This window comes from Rhodamnia argentea, chromosome 4 (assembly GCF_020921035.1).
Source record: "Rhodamnia argentea isolate NSW1041297 chromosome 4, ASM2092103v1, whole genome shotgun sequence".
Lineage (NCBI taxonomy): Eukaryota > Viridiplantae > Streptophyta > Magnoliopsida > Myrtales > Myrtaceae > Rhodamnia > Rhodamnia argentea.
The window spans coordinates 8,168,186-8,189,841 of NC_063153.1; the positions used below are offsets into that span (position 1 = coordinate 8,168,186).

General features: G+C 40.5%; 2 protein-coding genes, 1 long non-coding RNA gene and 1 pseudogene across 4 annotated transcripts in view; 1 reads left to right on the forward strand and 3 right to left on the reverse strand.

The window, feature by feature from the left end:
- LOC115736058 (disease resistance protein L6-like) overlaps positions 1 to 21,656 on the reverse strand; it is a 53,877-nt gene that overhangs the window by 2,072 nt on the left and 30,149 nt on the right. The window lies entirely within an intron of this gene.
- On the forward strand, positions 1,901 to 19,987 carry LOC125314707. Its single transcript, XR_007198135.1, has 2 exons — positions 1,901 to 1,983; positions 19,922 to 19,987. It is a non-coding gene; the product is annotated as an uncharacterized LOC125314707 (long non-coding RNA).
- LOC115736059 (disease resistance protein RPV1-like) lies at positions 6,591 to 10,766 on the reverse strand. The gene is made up of 4 exons (XM_048277576.1): positions 10,003 to 10,766; positions 9,541 to 9,819; positions 7,604 to 9,451; positions 6,591 to 7,068 (listed from the first exon to the last, which is right to left on the reverse strand). Exons 1-4 carry the CDS (start codon positions 10,738 to 10,740, stop codon positions 6,988 to 6,990), a joined length of 2,946 nt encoding a protein of 981 aa, XP_048133533.1. The 5' UTR covers positions 10,741 to 10,766; the 3' UTR covers positions 6,591 to 6,987.
- The window catches only part of LOC115736064, a 116,457-nt pseudogene continuing 114,721 nt past the window's right edge, over positions 19,921 to 21,656 (reverse strand).

The window sequence follows — 21,656 nt, forward strand, 5'->3', positions numbered from 1 at the left end:
TAATAAAAACAATTGAGTTGAGCCAGAACACAGGGAAAATTTAAAAGGAAGAATCGATGAAAAGAAGACGGAGATAAAGAGTGAAAAATATCCAGTGAAGGGTAAAAGAGGTGCGAGGAATAGGGAGAGGCTTGCTAAAAGAAAGCATTCCCCAGAAACCACTAGTTGCTTCACTCCTTAAAACATCAGCGTACGCATGTGAAATTAGATTTTAGACAAGGCATAACATACAGGCAAACGAGTTTTGAATATCATGGAACTTGTACGCACCCTCAAGTTAGAAATTGCACCTGTGGGACAGAGGAGGTGTTCAACTGTACTCTTTTAAGTTAGAAATTGCATTCTAGACTAGCCAAATGATTGAATTCTGCATGGAACTCCCTGATTCGGTTGGTATGTGAGCGAACATGACCAAAACGAAGAGTTAATCCACTCATCAGTTTACTCCTACCGGTTTCCACTTACCATTGATGAAAGGCCGATCTAAGTCGGGAACAGAACAGAGATTGTCCGAGCTCGTTAATCTTGAAACTCGGTTGTTGACTGCTGAAAGGGAGTCTGCTAGATTTCATGAGTCCATACATCAACTACTATCCCCAACACGTCATACTTGCATTCAACTGAGACTCCAGACAATGTACAATTACTGCCGACTTCTTCCTCCACTTCAAACTGTTGAAACTCCCAGAAATCTTATTCCTCTCAGAAAATGGCAAATAGTGCTTTCGGGTTGAACTTGAACCCCATTGAAATTGTAATCTGGTGGTGGGTCTGGTCAGATCGATGTTTCCTCGGGATTGTGTATGGTCAAAGAGTTGACTCTGGTACTGTCCGCTAGGCTTCGGCACAAAATTATCCCGTCCAGCGCGAGAGAAGGGGGGGAACTCCCTTCCTGGGCCAATTGAATCTCGGCCGTCGATCTTGTCGGTGGCAGGTGGGGCTCGCTCGGGGACACACGTGGGCCCGACAAGATTAACAGTCGCGATTCGTTTCGTCCATTGTATCCGAATACTTTCGAAGGGTGGTGAAAGTAGAAGGTTAGAAAGCCATATTAGAGACGCCTCTGGTGTGTTGCCTGGTGGTTTCGCCCCTGTGGTGAAGGCGCAATCAGCGCTGCGCGCAGAAACCCTAGCGATTATTGAGGGTGTGGGAGTTCGCGGCCAAGTGGGAGAGAGAAAAAGGAAATCGTGTTTCCACAGTGGAGTATGACTGGTGTCACTTCAGTTCAGTTACATTCAGGAACAGATCACACACCGTGGGACGTTATTATGCTGGTCAATAAAGGTCGGGCCGCACTTGCTTCTTTACCTAAATTCTGCTTGACCCATTGACCCATAGGCCTAGATAAAGCTGCGGACTGGATCGTTAAGGCTTAATTTCGTCATTCTCTTCTTTGAAATTGGGTTTTAAGTCCCCCTCAATCTCTTTTCGATGTTCTTTATTTTGAAATCCATTTGGGTTGTCCTTTCATATTATCTACTTGAAATGAAGAAAAAAAAAAAGAGAGAGAGAAATAAAAGCAGCTTGCATTTTCTGCAAGTCAATAACTCTCACTAGTTAGTGCTCATCATTTTGAGAAATTGGATTCAGCCGAAGCCTCTTACCTTGAAAATTAACACCGACGGATTTTTTTGGATGGCACAATAGAAGGTGTGATCTCGGAGATCCTCCGAGACAATAAAGATATTCTACTGGATGGATTTGCTATGAAAGTAACGTAGTCGTCGCCGATTCGGAAGGATCTCTTGGCGCTAATCGAAGCCTTGAAGCTGTTCGAGCTGAGGAGAGAGTGTGCGGTGGAGTTAGAAACTGATTGTGTTAAGATCGTGAATGCACTGTTGGGAAAGACACGTGCAATAGGAGTTGGAGTCGCTCAATGATGAGACTCGTACCGCATAGCCATTTTAAGTTCATTTCTCTTGCCCACTATTATAGATCAACAAACAAAGTGGCGAATTGGGTCACAAAAGCCCATCGTTTGAAGTTCCTTTCCTCTTTTTGGGTTACTAAGGGCATGTATGGTGACACTTCTGGAAATGAATTTTTGCTCTAGAAGTGCTAGGGGCATGAATGGTAACACTTCTAAAAATGAATTTTTTTGTCTAGAAGTACTTTGGGAACATAAATTCGTTTGGTAGTGTAACTTTTAAAGCAAAAATTCGTTTGCTTACGCAACATTACATTTTTATTTGTGAAGCAAATTTCTACTTCTGAAGTTATTTTTGAGCCACTTTCGGAAGTTAAAAAAAGTTACTTCCAGTAATCTCTCATCATCAAATCTCTCTCACTTCAATCTCTTTTCATTTTTCGGTGCCTCTCTCTCTCCACCATGCATCCGTGTCATCGCCAACCTTCACCGGCCTTCGTTAACCACCACCGACCCTTTGCGACCGTTGTCGACCACCGCCACCCCCTGCCGACCATCGTTGCCAGCCCACCCGTTGCCCTCCCCCCCGCGACCATAAAAAGCGTGAAACCTCGGCGAGAAGAGGCACGCTGGGAATCACGCACAAAACCATGCTGAGAACTACGCTGAAAATAGAAAAACGGAAACCATCTTTGAGAGGAGCCAAACTGGAAATTAAGGCGTGAGGTGGCCAATACTATAGAGGGATCTAGAGATGGAGGAGCACCAAGAATTCCTCGCTAGTTTCCTCGGCTTGAAGTTCTTTGACCGCATAAGAAAGAGATGGTGTAGGATAACGATAGAGAATTTGACTTCAAACTCCCTCAAAATCTGGTCAAAGTTGTATTAAGAATTCATAAAAACGATTCTTGTTCTAATCCTTAATTTTAAATGAAGCACAAGCAATGCAACCAAGACACGTGGAACATGCTGGACGAACCAATACATCAAGTTGGGATTAAAGAGATGTCATATAATTATAAAATTCACAAATTGATCGTGAACCCCGAGTGGCACAACGAAATTCCTGCATAAGGCGATAAACACGAATCGAACCTGTTTGCGTAAATATCTTAGCAATTTGATCCCACAGCTATTTCACACCAACAATCCGAGTAAATTGGGGGCGGAGATTAGGGCTAATAGAACCAAATAATATTGCCCATGCTTTCCGATCAACAAAATGCCAAGCTCTAATTTCATATTCCCGTCACGCAATCTGATTAGTATTAGGTTTAGGATCAGCAGTATCAAATAAAGATGTAGGACAAGAACGAGCATCATCAACATGCTCATATAAATCACGATAAACAAGAGTAGCCATCACCGAGGGTTTCCAAATAACATAATTAGAGCCATCCAACTTAACATCAATGCCATCAATTCGATCACTATCATCCATTGATTCTGAGATCAATAAATCACAGTGAAAGCAAATATATATATATATATATATATATATATATATATATATGAGTGAAGAAGATAGAACCCGAGGTCGATCGCGAGAATAAGGCGAAAGACGAAGAAAATCGGGCGAGACAAAGTCGAACAATCGCAGAGTCGGACTATGACGATAGCATCGTGGATTGGTGTACAATACTCTCAAAAAGTAAACCCTAGCTACGATATCATGATAGATTTAGAGAAGTGAATAATAGAATGTTTGATTTACAATTAGGCACAAGGCCAATATATGTTTACATACAAAGAAGGGGTATAATTGTAAATACATACACAAAAGGAAAAACTCTAGTCTTAATATATACAATATATCTAACATATTTCATCTACCTTCACAAGAGCATTTAGCCATGCCTTCACTTCTTCAGGGAACCTCTTCTTGTATTCCAAAAGGGTATCCTTATACAATATCGTTTAAGCTTGACATCATTAGGTTCCACATCGAAAAAAATAGAAAGTATCTTCTTCTTAATGCCCTCGGATTTATTAGACATGTCCATGTTCTATACAATCCTAGCGATCTCACAGAGGCATCATTTACTAGTATCATAATTCTGAGAAAAGACAGGGATGTAGAGTATGGAGTCATCAATAGCCCGAAGCAGCTCTCCGCCAATGACCTCCCCAACACAGAGTTCATCTTCTTCCCTAAAGACGCAGATTCCCGCGCCTACCAAGGCATGGTAGAGGTAGTCGGTGAATTCATAACGAGTGTTTGTTCCTCTAAAACTTAGGAACACTTGATACTCACCTCCTCGTGCACCAATGCCACTCGTTCCGGCCTCTAGGTTTGCCATGAGAGCAAGTTTTACCAGATGCCCCTATAGAAGAATTATTGGTGCGCGTATACCTAAGCTGAGAGCTAGAGATCTTCAATATAGACAGCCAAGTGAAAGTCGCCAGTATTACACATTCGAAGCATTAATGCAGACAAAAATGTTTGGTTTGCTTTATCAAGATTGTAACATTTCTGTTTTCCAGCACGGTTCAATATTTTAAGACTGGCGTTGGTAGTATACCAGCCGGTCAAGGTGTTCAGTAATTATGCTCGTGTCCAGGAAAAGTGGTTTACACAGAGAATCGACGGCTTTGAATACAGCGGGCAGGTCTCTGAAAATTCTAAGTGACTCCTTGGAAGAAGGAAAGGCAATTGGTGCTATCCAAGGATCCAATGTGGAGACGATAATCCATGCCTCTGTCTTCGCGTCTTTCACATGCGACCTTGTCCTTTTGTCTCCGTTGTCGTCACATGAGGAGAATCTATAATATAACTTGAGTATTTTTGCATGGACGAACTGAATTCTCCTTTCGGCAAAAAATAAGAAAGAAATATTTTCAGCTGGATGTTCAACATCGAGAAAAAAATTTAGTTGTCGTCAAATATATTCGTATCATTTAATCTGCTCACCTACATACTCGATTCAAGATGATGCCCACTACATTCAACATTTTAGTTCTACCAGAAGTGCAGCAATTGAGTCTGCAATTATTTTTTTACTCTTCCATAGCATGACAAATTGAATTACAACGGGAGGGTCATGCATATTCTTGACAAATTTACAACGAATGAAACCGAAGGCAAAGCTCATGTTGGGTTCTGTAGGTGGATATGGTTACCACTCATGCATGAGGTGTCAAAGCAATGAATAATTTCACATTGGGCATAAATTGGGCCAATTGCACGTAGTTTGGTTGGCTCTGGCTCATTACTCAACGAGTAGGAGTCATTGAGTGAAATTCAGTCCACCTAGGCATTTCAAGAGTTCAAATTTGAGCTCCCTTGGGGTCTCCCATCACAAGATCTTGAACAGCTGAGACTGAACTGAACATTCATTGCCAGAATCTCCGCATGAATCTTTGTTTGGAATCCCCATTTGACTCAAAGGTAACAGTAAACAGTACATTCCTACAGAGATATTAAGTACTTGACAGATTCTTTAGTTGATAACTGCAGCTTCCACAATACACAAGTATCGATGATGAAAGGAGAGGCAACAAATCTACCTACGTCAAATATCTAGCAGATCAGATTTCAAGAGAACGTGAACGGACTGACAAAACTGAAGACGCCCCTCACCTGCTTAACTATTGCGCTTCTATATCTGTCAAGTGCCATCATTCTTGTGCTTGTAATTTTGAATAGAAAGTTGATTTTCTTTCCCACCATAAGAAATCAAAACTCAGTAACTAGTCATTAATCTCATTGAGAGTGCAAAGAATTGGCCTTACAGGTGCAGTACGTACCTAGCCTTCTTCCTTCTAGTCGATAGACGCGGGATCAAAACATTTAACAACGAATTAGACATGGCAAGAGACAATTATCTCTAGCATGTTGAAACTTAAACCTTTAATCTAATCACAATAAGCCCAGAAGCTGAGCAACTCTGATGATAATACTTTCAAATGCTTGATGTTTGACAAATGAAAACTCAACTGAGAAAAATAAGTCAAGGAACTGGTTATGAGACTCAGAAAACAATAGTTGTGAACAGAAACATGACCAGCGGAACGAATTTCCGTACCTATAATGGCAAAATGCAATTGTAAAGTATGACAAGCCATTTACCAATGTATTCCGTCAATATTTGGGTGAACATACAATTAGAGTACTTTGGACACATATTAGAGCACATTGAAAACAGAAGCGAAACAAAATTGAAGCTTCCATGGGCTCCTGATGAAGGGCTACACTACAGGAGCTACTATGCACAATAGAAAGGAAGAGATACTTAAACCAATGGAGCATGGAATCAGTGACATAATTCCTCTTCCTCCTCCGAGCAATAACGGTATCTCCAAGGGCTATAAGAGACAGCAAAGCAATCTATAATACCATGGATGCTGCAACAAAAAAATTATAATAATAAATAACAGTCCAATGATTTACTGTCATAAATAACGCAAAAATGGGGTTGTGAAGTTTTTGCATGAAACAAAGCATAAGCAAATAGGAGAATATTCACATTCACAAACCAGATAATTAGAGATGTTAAATGATTTATTTCAGTAGCTGATCCAAAGTTAAATTCCTCTGAAAAGACAAAATATTGGTGAATTAAACCCTTAGAGAAGGCATCTGATAGATGCCTGCTTTCAAAGGCCAGGTCCTTAAGAATGTCAGAAAAATCTTGGGGCTGGTTGCATGTAAACGGCTTCCAACAAATAAAGCACAATTTGTGAGAAATGCTCAGCATCCTCAGAGTTCCACGACAAGAAGCTTGAATCTTCAGTGAGAAGCCCCCATGTCAAGCTAGTTTATCAGCACTTCTTTGCTTCAAACCCTAACCGGTGGTCTTAACTAAACCCGACAAAGGAGATGGCAAAAATATTATCAACTTTGAATTGGACTTTCTGTTCAGATTGGTCAGCAAGCACTTATTCGTTTGGAAGAATGAGCTGTTGTTTCACAAGGATTCTACCTCCCTCAAAATGTTCTCTAAATTCAGCAGTATGCAAATGAGGTTACAAAAAAATGAGTGGCAGAATAAGTTGTCAACTGGAGACTCTCCCTCTCTAATCCGATTGGGACGGTCCGAGTTTTGCCTTGGGCCGGTGGGTTAAACTTGTGGGGCAGTTTCCCTGCAATGACGCCGGTGATTGCCCTGGTTTTATGTTAGCTATATAGTTACTTCTTCCTCTGTATTAGCAGAATCGTGGGTTTCCTTTCTTAATTTGTTCATATGGTTGGAAACAACAGACTGCAAACTTGAGAGATGAAGTTTATTCGTACTTTAATTATTAACTGAGAACAGCATATTTACATTTGGATTTGTATGGCTATGAATTATGCAGTACACATAATATGCTCATTCATGAAACCTGAAGTATATTGTGTGTGGTAAGAGTGAATTGATTGTCATGGTAAAGTAATGTCTGTACGTTGTCCCCAAAAAAGGTAGTGTCTTACAAACAGTGTGAGATGATACAGTTTGTTTTACATGCACCACAAATACATTATGGTACCAGCGTGTCTTGATTTTCTTATTACCATTACTCTTCAATTACCACCACAGCATACACGAAATGGTATCAATTGAACAATCCAATAAGCATAATAGTTAAAAAATACCATAACCAACAATTGTTAGAACACAACATACTCTCTAAACGCCACCAGACGAAAATACTCTTAACAGAAAATAAATACGATACATGGAAGAAATGAACAGGTAGAGAGGAAAGGGCGAGTAGCACTTGCAATGAAGAAACATAAGCCAGGAAGAGAAGTTGCACCTGGTTTGGTCGAAGAAGAATCCTCTCTCTGTAATGATTGAATGAGAAGCACTCAATTTTACGTGAACAGAGCTCACTTAATGAACCCCTGCAATCCCAAATTAACATCTCGCACTCATCTGGTATTTTCGCACTCGATACATCAATCCACCTTTCCAATGATCCATAATCACCAACAAGCAATCGACACAAGCACTCCAATTGATCGAGGCCCTCAACAGCCTGAAGAGCACCACACTCTCTCATACTTAACGACTTGAGGTTCTTCAAGTTTGATAAATCGCCTACTCTTTCCAAAGCCAAGCACCCATCCACAGAAAATATCTCCAATAATTCCAGAATGCCCACAACTTGAATCTCAACAAGCTTTGGGCACTCTAGAACACTGAATTCTTTGAGCTTCTTAAAGGTGCTCGATAGAAGAGACAATCTCCCCCCACAAAATGTCAGCTCATCACATCGTTGCTCCAGCAGATAACTTAACCTTTCAAAAGATTCACACCTCTCAATACCCAATCTCTCAAGCGAATCCAAAGCACCTGGAAAATGAATTTCAACTAACTTTGGGCAACTGATAACAGAAATTTCATTTATGTTTGACGGAAAGGATAACCTCTCCAGGAGTTCACAGTCAACGACACTAAATCTTGCCAATTGATGAAGCCCATCGAGCTGTATTTCCTTCATCTCTGATCGTGAGAGTCTGAAAGTTGACAAGTTTTTCAACTTGGAGATGGGTAACCCTGCTGAGTTGAAACTATGGACTCGCAAGTACAGCAGAGATGATGGAAGCTCTGTGAGGGATTGCAGGTCTAGTCCATACATAGTAAGTTTTTCCAGAAAAGAAAGGGAGCCCAGTTCTGTAGGCGGTGCGGGGATATTCAACAGGCATAAGTTCAATTCAGTCAGTTTGGATAAACTCCCTAACCATCGCATGTCACAAGTTTGTGCTAAGCTTGTTGTGCCTCTAACCAGAGATCCATCAGATAGGACCAATGTAACTAAGTTAGTAAGGTTTGAGAGATCAGGGACAAATTGCAGAGAACGGGATTCCAGCAGTAGACAGGTCAAACTAGAGGGAAGCTCCGGCAATCCTTGAATCTCACTGCACACATTTAAGTCCAGCATTTGCAAGACAGGAAGCATGACAATGGTCCTCGGCAGAATCACTCTTTCGTTATACCTCAAAACTAAGATTCTCAACATTGACAACTCTCCAATTTCGGTAGGGATTTCACCTTCCAATTTACAATCAGGGGCATGTAGCTCTTCAAGATTCTTCAATGTTCCAAGAGCATGAGGAAACTTCTTTATCGGATTATAACCCACCCGTATCACTTTCAACATTTTTAGATTTCCAATTGATTCAGGTAATTCAATGATTTTTGCAAATGACAAATCCAACTCAAGCAATAATGCCCAGTTAAGAATAGATTTTGGGAGTTCCTTTATCTTTGTCGATGCCATGGACAGAAACTCAAGTTTCGGCAGCCCTCCAACAGAATTTGGAAGTTCATTAATCGAGGTATCCGAAATGTCAAAAGTTAATAGGCATCTAAGCTTACCAATAGACTCGGGGAGCTTCCTAACCTTTAAACAGCGCTTTAAAGAGAAGCGCTTAAGAGTCACGAGCCCTCCAATTTCATCGGGCAACTCTTCGAGAGAGGGGCAGCTGTCAATATCCAAGTCAATCAAGCACTTTAACATCCCAATGGAGCAGTCAATTGTCCTCAAATTTTCGCATTCCTGGAGAGTCAACCTCTCTAAAGTAGAACATCCAGAGACGTTTGGAGTTCTTGTTATGTTAGGACAATCTTGAAGAGATAGAACTTTCAATGTGCAGGCCATCTGCCAAAATAAATGAAGCTTGCGAATGATGGAACATCTAATGATTTTGGGAAGAGACGATTAGAGTAGTAAGTAAACATGTACCATACCTTGATTAGGCTCCATACATCTGAGTCATTGAAGCGATTGGTAGAAAGTTTAAGAACAACTATGTTCTGTAGATACATATTGACCACCCTAAAATCTGGAGGAGGAGAATCCCATGACATCCATCTTAACTTTGTACCGCAATTCGCAAAGTCCCCAACAAAGGTTCCATTGCATAATTTAAGGAACCTTAAATGTGGAAACCTTTCAAACTCGTCATTTGTAAGTAAGATCTGAGTATGCCTTCCATTTAGATCAAGTCCTTGAATTTTTCCCTTCCTCTGCCCATAAAGACTTAGGATGAGTAAACTTAAATGTAAGAAGTTTTATGTACTAATAGCTATGCTGCTTCACAGCTTAAATAGAAGAAACAGGGAAAAGAAAGCTACCAAGTGGACAAGTAAACTTCTAATAACAGGGAATATAAGTTTTCATTTCAAAAACTACTAGTTTTTCTTACTTACCTCTTTTGATCTTATGATGTCGAGTATCTCCTCTCTGATCCATAACCTGCTACGCTTCTCAGGGTCTATCGGACTTTCTTGACGAATAATTTCCCTTCCAAGATCTCTTAACTGATCATGCATCCAAAGCTTATTCTTCTTTACTATCTTAATCAAGGACATATTGATAAGGACTTCTATCCCACGTCGTGGGAAAAATCCACAGGCGGTCCACATGTAAATCGGATCGGTTACATCCTCATCAACAAAAAAGCATGCAATATCGAGAAAAATATGCTGCTGAAACTCATCAAGGGCATCAAAGCTTATCTTCAACTTCTTTTGGACCTCCTCCTCTGGTATGCTTCTTAGCCTGTCCAATGTCTCCATCCATATTACTTCCTCTTTACGATAAAGTAACGAGCCTATAACTTCAAGAGCCAAAGGAAGTCCTCCAGTTACACCGACAATTTCTTTTGAAAGGTGGTTGTAAACATCTGGTGGTGAGTCTCCACAGAATGCATGCCGGCTGAAAAGCTGAAGCGCATCCTTAGAATTCATTTCCCGCATTTCGTAAGGTAGAATTTCATACTTAAATCCCCTAATTTGCAGCAAACTTCTATTCCTTGTTGTGATAATTATTCTAGTTTCCGAACATAAAGAACTTCCAATCAATTTCTTGATTTGTTCACTCTTATCCACGTCATCAAGAACAATCAATGCCTTCTTATTGCAAAGTGTTTCTTCAATCCTCTTCATTCCATAACCAATGTCATCAATTTTGCCTATAAATCTACGATTAACAATGTCAGATATTAATTTGGCTTGCAACATGACTAACCCATCCTTTTTTGACTGTTCTCGGATATCATTAAGGAAACTTCCACAGTTTCCAAATTGAGAAGATAGTTCATTGAAGATGACTTTGGCAAGGGTTGTTTTACCTATACCACCCATCCCGTGAATTCCAACAAGCCGTACACCACCAGCGTGGACGTCCAAAAGTTTTTTTACAGCTGCTACTCGGTCATCCATTCCAATTAGATGCTCAGTCACAGATCTGTGTTTAGTCTTGAGATTATCCAACACCTCAGCAACAACCAGTTTCGTAAGCTCTCCTTGCCTGTCAACAAGAATACAGTCTTTTAGTAGAAAAGAACGATATATGCAAGTTCTTGTAACCTCGAAACATGTACATGGAAAAAGTACTTCCCAATGCAATCCTATTACACCCGTCATGTGTATTTGATGAGGATTTGAGGAAAAATATGGAATACGATACTGTTAATTAAACGACAAATGTATATGAATATAAGAGAGAGAGAGAAATTGATACAATATCCTATGTGGTATGGCCATTGGCCTCCATCCACCGGTGAAGGAGCATAGAATTCACTGGTCAAATTTGGAGTACATGAAGAACTCTCAATACCTCAGCTACCGATACATCTGAATTCTCACTCTCTGTATATTACAAAGATAGCCTTCATATCAGAACTCTAGAAAGGAATACGAAATTTATTCAACTGGGCCCTCCGCTTCCATCACGGACCTCATAAAAATTTCTCAATTGAGTTGCCTCAAAATTCATCGGACAGGGGAGGTCTTGTCATTAGTTACCAGTCCTTAATAGTCCAAATACACTGAGTGCAGGTTAAAATATATCTCTAAATTTATATCGACTCCTGTTTGGAATAACATTACCGTATCAGGGGTGCTACAACCAAATGGAACTTATTATTCTTGCTAAACTTATAAAGGAAGTGAGAGGTAGGAGAGAAATCAGCAAGCTTATAGAACCCACCAAAACTAGTTCCACAACCATTCACGACTTCAGAATTGCACAACAATGTGTAAGATCAGACTTCTCGATTCCTCGTTAACTGAGAAGAACTGTAGTTCTCGAGTCAGGTATCTATCAGGTCGGTGTCCTCCATTGAACTTGCGAAATCAGGATGGCAGCCATGAAAAAGATTCAACAAAAGACACAAACAAATCCACTATCTGTTTCACGTCACACATACATTCATAAACACTTAACACAACCTCCCAGGACATAAGACTCGGAATCAAACCAAATAGCAAATTCACCAAGCTTACCAAGTAACAGGGAGCAAATTCACAAAATGTCAAAGATTCTCACCAGAAAGTTTGAATTCGAAATTTCATTCTTTTAGATGTCCCATTTGCACACCCATGAAGATTAGTCTATTTATTCATTATACAGACGATGCAAAAGAAAGTCAAAGGATCTGCAGAGTTTACCCTCCGTAGTTTTTCAAGATCCATCCTTTAATTTCATCAACCACTGCAAGAGCCTCTCGCCACGCCTTCACTTCGTCGGGAAATCTCTTCTGATGCTCCACTAAAGCATCGCTGTACAGAGAGGTCTTAAGCTTCACATCGTCGGGTTCGACGTCGAAGAAAATGGGCAGTATCTTCTTGTTCCCTTTTGATCTAGACGTGTTGTCCACGATCCGCGCGAGCTCGCGGAGGCACCATTTGCTGGACGCGTACGATCTGGAGAAGATGGGGATGTAGAGCTTGGAGTCGTCGATCGCTCCCAGAAGCGCTTCGCCGATCGTTTCGCCAACTCGGAGCTCGTCGTCATCTCTGAAGACGCGGACTCCGGCGTCGACCAAGGCGCGGTAGAGAGTGTCGGTGAACCCGTGGCGGGTGTCGGGCCCTCGGAAGCTCAGGAACACCTGGTAAGCGGCTCCTAGTGCGGTGGTGTCGCTGCTCGTTCCGGCTGCCGAGGTCGCCATTGGAGGTTCTTGGTCAGCAGTCACAGACATCATTAGTATTCGGCCTTCGGGCTGTCTCTGTTCACCCAACAATAGGATGGGTCGGTTCGCTTGCCTATGCTCGGAGCGGACACAAGCTTGACAAATCGAGTGAAAGCTAAAGCCAGTTGGATTCTCTTCTTCGTTCAAGCTACCAGACAGCAACTGAAGGTGGTCTTCTATCGCTTTCTTGTCCCAATTAAGACAAAGAGTTCCTCTCAACTTTTAATTTATAATAAATATTAAAAAAAATTGAATTAATAAAAGGATAATATATAATTTAGGGACTAAATTAAATATGTATCAAAAGTAAATTAAAATTTTATGATCACATATACATTAAATTAAAATTCAAAGACTATTTTAAATAAATTAAAAATTAAAAAATTACGTCGCAAAACCGTTTATATGGTTATCCCTTTCTTGTCTTTGCCATGGGCATCTTTCAACGTCAGTCATGGCCGAAGAATAATACTTTGCATCGCGCGTGCTTTGCTTGCAACCAAAGAAAGTGGACCGAAAACCGAAAAAATTACCCTGTTTTGGATTGATACCATTGCCTTTTTTTTTTTTTTATGTAACTTGAAGAATATGACTATAAATAATTAGATCTTCGTAACTTTTTATTTTTATTTTTAATCGAAGCCAAAAATGGAAAAACCAAAATATTTTTCTAACACTAATAAGAACCTTTTCCTTGCCTAGCAAAAAGGCACTTCTTGTATTTGGCTAGCAAAAGGGTGGAGAAAGGCACAGAAAACCAGTAGGAATTAACCATAGGAGGCCACCTCTACCATATATCTAATTTGGACAATATCTATAGCTATACCATCATGTCGATAGTCCCGGTATCTATTGCACGGGCTAGCACCGTGTCCTCCAAAAGAACGCCATCGGTAAGCACATGTTTAAAACAAACACGAGAATGGCACATAAGAATATGTGGCCACGTGCATGACATGTGAGTTTTGTTATACGTATGCCAGCCTATCGATGGAGATAAGGCTTAACTTATGTAGTCGGTATTGATATTCATCAAATAACACGTATTCAATTTTCGAAATACGACAATGAATAACTGGTAGTTGCCGATATGATCGTTGACGACGAATATTGAGGGGAATAATTACTGCTTGAAAGCAAGAAATCAAGGCAGCCATCGTGGATATCGTGCAATTGACGAGATAACTAAGGTCAAAGACACACATGTTAGAGGAAACACAGTTCTATTTGAAAATAAGATCACGAGACAACCGTTGTATTGAGGAAGGAGAACGTGGAGCAGTTGATATGCAATAAAGACAATCAATCGACAAAGTGGGTGCGAAACTTATAGAAACATGGAAGCAATCAATAGAGGTTACATGAAAAAATGCAACGTGATGAGATAGTTACTAGAGGTGCGAATGATAACACATCTGGAGGTAAATTTCTGCTCTAGAAGTGCTTCCGGAGCAAAAAACCGTTTGGTAATGTAACTTCTGAAACAGAAATCCGTTTGGTAAAAAAAATTACTTATGAAAGAAATTTCCACTTCTGAAGTTATTTTGCCCTCAATTGGAGAAGTTAAAAAAATAACTTCTCCAACTTAAGAAGTACTTCTTATCTTGCGCTCTTTTATTATGTCATCGGCCTCTTTTCGATCATACCCACCTTCGCTGTCGTGGACCTTCGCCGACCACCGCCCATCGCCGACCTCCATCGGCTATCGCCCACGACTACCACCAATTGCCAACCATCGCCGGCTGCCACCCTCCAATTGCCCTCGATAGCCAACCGTCGACCTCCACCGGCTGCTACCCATCGCCGCCCGCAATCGCCGACCACCGTTGCCGCCGACCATCACTCACTGTTGACCTTCGCCGGTCACGATCGTTGCCAACCGTCGATCTTCGCCCGCCATGACCACCGAACCGACTACCGATGCCGAGTTGTCGTCTCCGATCACCGGAGTAAAAAATAAAAAACAAATATTTTTAAAGAAATTTAAAAAGTTAAAAAATGAAGTAAAATTTTTTCGGTCGCTAATAATAATTTTTGATAGAATATTTCATGTTAACAATGTTTCAAAAGTAGAAATTTTCAACCGTTACCAAACAAATTTCTACGATTATAAATAACTTCTGAAGTAGAAGTAGAAAAATCAATTTACGTTTCTGAGAAGAAGTAGAAAAATCAACTTCTGGGCAGAAGTTGATTTCTGAAGCAAAAATGTTATCATGCGCGCCCTAAAAGACCATTACTGCCGGTCATCCATCGGGAGGAGTTTCAGTACAAATTAAGCAAATTTATCTTTACTTTCCACTCATTTTACCTTTCGAAGTTGTAACCTTTAGATTCGTATCATTGATTAAATTCCGGCTTATATATCTATCCCGGGTACTGTGTTGTCGGTTAAATTTTGACATAATACTTCCAGATTCTCAAGCTATGCCGTCGATTAAATTCCAGCATGTTTTGTTTACATCAGAGTATGCTATTGATTACGTATTCCGAGACCTTGTCATCAACTAGAGTCTGGAACAATTTTCGTTTGTACATTCCTCTTTGAATTCAACTGGTTGTTTGTTTATCTACATGTGCCGTTTCCTATTAGTAGTTAGCCCAAGGACCCATTTTACTCAATTAAGAGCCGAAGAATGACTTTTGGTAAAAGATGTTTCATTGTAGGAGACAATCCCGATGAAACGGTAGCAGTAAACAAACTTTTTTCCTTTTTATGAACATCGTTGTTTTATATTTCCTAATCTTTATATTTGTAAAGCTTTCATGATTTGTACCATATACAAATTGTATGTGATTACAACTTTTAGGGAGTTATTTCATCCAATTTAATGGCATTATTGGAAGGCAGTGCACTCTTATGATATAGTTCAGCTTTTAAGGAGTTATTTAAATCATCACAAAAGGATAGATAAGCATTTTAAGCTTTGATCACTAAGTGTGCTTAAATGATATGAATTTGTGGACCTCACATTCGCAAAGGATCGCGCTTTTACTGCTCCCACTTTGGCTAAAATACTTCTTATTGCAATGTTTTGCCAATATTAACCTTTATGGGTTGTACCTTTTTTAAAGTATTCTTTAATTACTTTTTCTTCTTCCGCTTTTTCATTGTGCCACTTTCCTTTTTCTCATTTATTTCTCTATGTTCTCTCTCTTCTAAAACACCCTCTCACATGCCAATAATAGACCAATTTTCGGTCAGTGAGCTATTCAAGCGGAATTGAGTCCACCCCTCCTTTCTTCGTGCATTCTTTCGTATTTAAATTTGAGATTTTAATATCACAGTTTGAGTTTAATCATTACTGAGAGGAAGTAAGGCTTGATCATCACGGTTTTCTTTACATCTAATACCTCTGTTTTCTACACTCGATTTCTTTGTTCATTCACCTTGAAGTTTGCCCGATCAAAAAAATAAAAATAAAAATTGAGGTTTGGACATGGTATGACGAGATCTTAGTTTCTACACATTGTAACTCATTGCGTTGTTGGATTACTTATTGCCGTTTTTCTGAATAAACACACACCTTTTTGCTATTGCAATCTGTTTTGCTGGTTCACACATGAGTTGGGATGTATGTGCGAGCCTGTAATTTATCCCCTTTGTTCAAATTCAATCATGAGATGATTTCCTTGAAATTAGGTCTCTCACTGGTACACACAAAAAAACAGTCTATCACCGACATAAGAAACTCATGGAGTTGAAACACGAATTTGCAGAAACCTCATCCTCACCCAACTAGTCCTCTTTCATCTCCAACCCAACTGTAAGTTAAAAAACCCATCTCATATCTCTTCACTCTGCACCCCGTCCCATCCCTTTCGCTCTTCGTCTTATTCGTCGCCCCACTTTGCATCAAACTCTTCAATCCATCAATCATGAAGACAAGAAAAACCCTTATTAAAGATTCAAATCTAGGAGCTAAAGCCCTCACCCAGATTTTCATCAAGCTCAGCAGCATAGTTCGCTTCTCCGTCTTCATCTTCATGGTCATAATTGTTACTGTCATCACCAATTCACCATCAGCTACCAGCCTCCAAATGCATGGCTCGAATCTTCCCCTGCGCTCACTAAGTTGCTCATGCAAACCGAAAATGACACCTTCAAGAACAACAACCCCATCCTCCAAACTGCTGAAGATTTACCCGTCCTTGGCCTAGCTTTCTCTCCCACTACCAAGACTTGAACCATGATCAAAATTTGGAGAAAAATGGAGAGAAGTAAAGCAGAGGGAGGAAAATAGAACCTAAGAGAAAAGATAAAGAAAAAAATAAACGGGACGCACTAGCAAACAAAAAAAGGTCCAATACCAAAAAAAAAAAAAACACTAACTTTAGCATTTGTGACAATTATATCCAAAACTTTTTTTGTCTAGTAAAAACCTCCATCTTGTACTTTTTGTCTCAATTCTACCCCAAACTTTTACTTTTGTTCCAATTTTATAGGCCTAGTACCAAAAAAACTCAACTTTAGCATATGTCTCACATTATATCCATTTTTTTATCTCATAAAAAATCACAAACTTTTACTTTTGTCTCAATTCTACCACCGTTAGCCTTCTTTCTATAATCACCATTAGTTAATCTTACATGGTATTATCACGACATTAATGAATTATACCTCAAACAAAGCGTGATGAAAAAAATCCCGAACTTCTCTTCTATTATTTGCTTCTGCTACCTATTGTCGGGAGATACATAATCAATCAAGGCGGCGTGTTTTGTATTCTCTCCAATACTCAACAGCTCAAAGTACGACTAGACATGGAGATATTCGGACGAACTATCTAAAATCTAGTCTTCCCTAAAACCTACTATTTCTAAATTTCGAAGATTTATTGGTAAGTTTGGCGAGAAAATTCCAGCTACATAGGATTAACTAACGTGATTATAAACGGAAGGCTAATGATGGTAAAATTGAGATAAAAGTAAAAATTTGTGATTTTTTATGAGATAAAAAAATAGATATAATTGGGACATATACTAAAGTTAAGGATTTTTTTTGGTATTAGAATAGTAGAATTTGGACAAAAGTAAAGTTGAAAGTTTTTTATAAGACAAAAAAAGTTTTAGATATAATTATCACAATTACTAAAGTTGGAGGTTTTTTTTTTTTTTGGGTATTAGGCTAACAAAAAAAGGATATTTTAAAAGATGTGACATACAAAGGTTAATATTGTCAAAACACTGGCCAGAGAGTGTTTTAGCTGCAATGGGACTGGAAAAAGCGCGACCGTTCGTAAAACACGCAAAGGTCAAATGCCACTTTTAAAAAAGATTTTGAAATTGGGGTTTTTTTATTTAAAAAAAAAGCTAATGTTATTGGATGGATTTAGAGCCCCACTAGATATGAAGGCCCAGTGTAATTCCATCAGCATGCTTTACTCGTTTTGAGCGAGCCCAAACGTCATCTTAATTTTTTTTCAGAATCATCGGTCGTTGGAGTAGTCACCCGCATGTCACGATGATCTCTTTAGCCTCGGTCTTCTCCTACTCTTCCTTAGTTTTCTCATCCTCCTTAACTCACAAGTCACAATCTCCCCTCCGCCACCCAGCATCGTCACCGCTGCATTCCCTTCACCCCTTCATCATCCTCAAACTCTAAGCCCGCCGCCACATTTTTCATGCACATGTACTGCTGCCTCCCCCGGTCGTGGTTCTATTTCTATCCTCCGTCGCCTCCTACTAACCCTCCTCACTTGTAGCTCATGACACTCGCCATCGGCAATGGGGGTAGCATTATGCTCCGTGATTTGTTTCAAGGGTTAATCCTTTTTTTCATATGCATGTAATACTGAAGCGCTTGTGATGCATAATATAATTAAGTTAGTTTTGGTCTAGCATTTATAATGAGGATCGTTTAATGGTGCTCTTTGCCAATATGAGATGGCAGTGCCTCTTATCTTATGGATGGCAATCTATATCTTTGTTCTTTTTATTTATTTTTTTGTATATAAATATCTTCTAAACCTTTATCTGAGCGATCACTCAGCCGTGCCTCAAATGTTGAGGTTTGTGGAGGCACTGAATGGGAATTGAAGACCTTTCGGCCCAAAAGAAGGAGCAAGAAAATCAACGATGGTTAAGCTCTTTCTCCTTTAATAAATAGCCCACATACAGTTCGGGCCTCAATTAAGCATAAAGCATAGTTATTGTTTGCGTATGTAATTTTTTTCAGAAGTGACCGGTTTTTGGTCCGGTTCAGTTTTCAGACCGTCCAATAGAACCGGTGGATGCCAAGCTTGTCAGCCAAGTCGAGGGTCCAGCTGAGGAAGAAGTCGGAGAGGATGGCCACGGGAGGGTTGGGGTGGGAGGCGAACCACCAGGCTAGAGGGCGGAGAGGGTGGAGATGATGGGGATGTTGCCAGAACGACAATGTCGCGGGTGTTCTCGATGCCTAGCCGGAGTTTGGGGAGGGGTGCGACCGCTACATAGGAGAAACTCTTGACCTCTGAAATGGGTCTTTTTCGCTCCTTGTCTTTTGAAAACTTTTATGTAATGAAGCCCACTTATCGAGGCCGATCATCTTTTTCTAGTTTAACGAGATATTTCATTTTCCGACATAAAAAAAAAGAGTAAAACAAAGGGAAATTAAAGACAATGGAGCTTTGCCAGGATGCGGTTCAATCATAAAGGCTCCATTCTACAAATATTTCTTATTATCTATGGACTTATAGATGGATACAAGCATATCGATTCCGTTAACCAGGATTTCTATCCAAAGATGCATGAACAGTATCCTTTTCTCAGTAGCAGCTCCATTCGAAGACGCATCTCTCTCTCTCTCTCTCTCTCTCTCTCTCTCTCTCTCTCTCTCTCTCGATCGACATCGCAATCATCCTATTCAACTTCACAATCACGAGTGCGCTCTCTTGTAATTTCCTTGTAATTAGATGTCCGTCACATCCATCCTGCAATCGAAATCCTGGAGATGACTTAATCAACCCGAACAAATAAAATGCAAAACTGAAGGCCATGTTGAGGACGAGATCTCACCAGCGGAGTCCCCGCAACGTTGCCCATGGATGCCGCATCAGGTCCACGATGCCATTAGCAATAGCAGGACGAGAAGAATTTGCCTCGGGAACCCTTTGTGGTCCTGTGCAGATCCAATGCAATATCCACCTAAGGAATTCATGGAAAAAGATGCGCAGATCCAATGCAATATACACTCAAGGAATTCATGGAAAAATAAAAATCCAAGTACGTTTCGTTCAGGTTGAAAGAGAATTCTAAACAGAGTCCGAGCAATGTACCTTAGAAAGGCCGCCCTCCAGCTTCTTCTGAGGGAGATGTCCTGCCAAAGACTCCAAAGTACGATCGTAGTCCGTGCAGGACGTAGGGTATCCGTCCCCTGGCCGAGAAGAATGCAAGATAAGGTAGTATAGCGGAATTGCATCTGTCCACTTCGACACGTTCGGATAGTTCTGGTAGAACGACTAGAGGAGAAGAGTGAACTTGCACCTTCCGGAGACGTCCCATTCCTTGGAGCCCACTAAGGTCTGTTATCCTCCTGCAGTGAGAAATTTCCAGGACTTCCAAGAGCTTTAAATTTTCAAGGCCGCCAATCTCTGCTAAATTGCAGTGGTCTAGTTCTAGTTCCGACAGATAGTTCAGACCAGAAAACTCAGGCCTTCGAATCTTGCAGTGTTTGAGACGCAGAGTGGACAAGCTCGAGGTCGAGGGAAGTTGTGTGAGGTCTAGCTTCTTCATGTAGGATAAAGAGAGTTCCCGGAGCTGAGTCAGGGCACTAAAATTCCGAGGGAGAGTGGTGACCCTTGAAAGGGACAACTGCAAGGTCTCTAGGCTTGGTAATCTTGCGATCCACCTGATGTTTGGGGGTCTTTAGATTCGGTAACATCATGCGCCATCCGGTTTTTGGCTGCTCACCTTCTGTCAAGAGCAGATCTTCTAGATTTGTCAGGTATGACAAGTCGGGAACTGCCATATTTGTGGATCCCCAGCGGAGACTGCGTAAACTGGAGGGCAACTTTGGAAGAGCGTGAAGTCGGTCGCATTTAAGTATGTCTAGGGTTTGGAGGCAAGGAAGACGGCAAATGCTCTGAGGCAGGCCAGCCACATCGGATGACGATAATTTCAGAATTCGCAAATTCGATAGTCCTGAAATACCCCAAGGTACTTGGCCCCCCAAACTTCTGCAGCTAGAGAAATCTATCTCTTCCAGTTTCTCTAAGTTCACAATACCTTCAGGAAACTTTTGTAGGTAAGTGCGTTCCATCTTCAGCGTCTTCAAATTTCTCAAGAGGTTGACTGCCTGTGGAATTTCTTTGATTCCAGTGTCTGAAAGGTCCAACACCTCCAGCACCTTCAGCTTCCCGATGGACGGCGGAAGTTTAACCAACTTGCGACATTCTCTTAGAGAAAGTCTCTTAAGTGTCTGAGGAAATTCGAAACTATCTGGAAGGCCATCAATATCAGCACCATCCAGAGCGAGACTTGAGAGATTCCTCAGGTGGCCGATTGCGGATACATCTTGCAAAAGCTGACAGTCGCGAGCACTATGTGTTTCAAGATTCTTCAAAAACCCACTCTGGCAATGAATTCCTTGGATGCCAGTTCCATCAATCACAAGTTCCGTCAGAGATTCCATGAAGCACAGTTCTAGCTCCTTGACTCTGGCACAGCCTTTCAAGTTTAAGGAACGCAGCTTATTCAGATTTGTGATGAATGGCTTAATTTGAGTTATCAGAGTACAATCTTGCAGTATCAACATCTCCAAGTTGGCTGGAGCTGGAAAATCCAATGATGCACATAATCGAAAACATCCTTCTAGGTTCAGGACTTTCAATTCCTCCAACTTCTGCAATGCAAAAAAGACAGACATCAAACTTTACTTAGCTTACATCCATCGTCTTTACGCGAGATTAA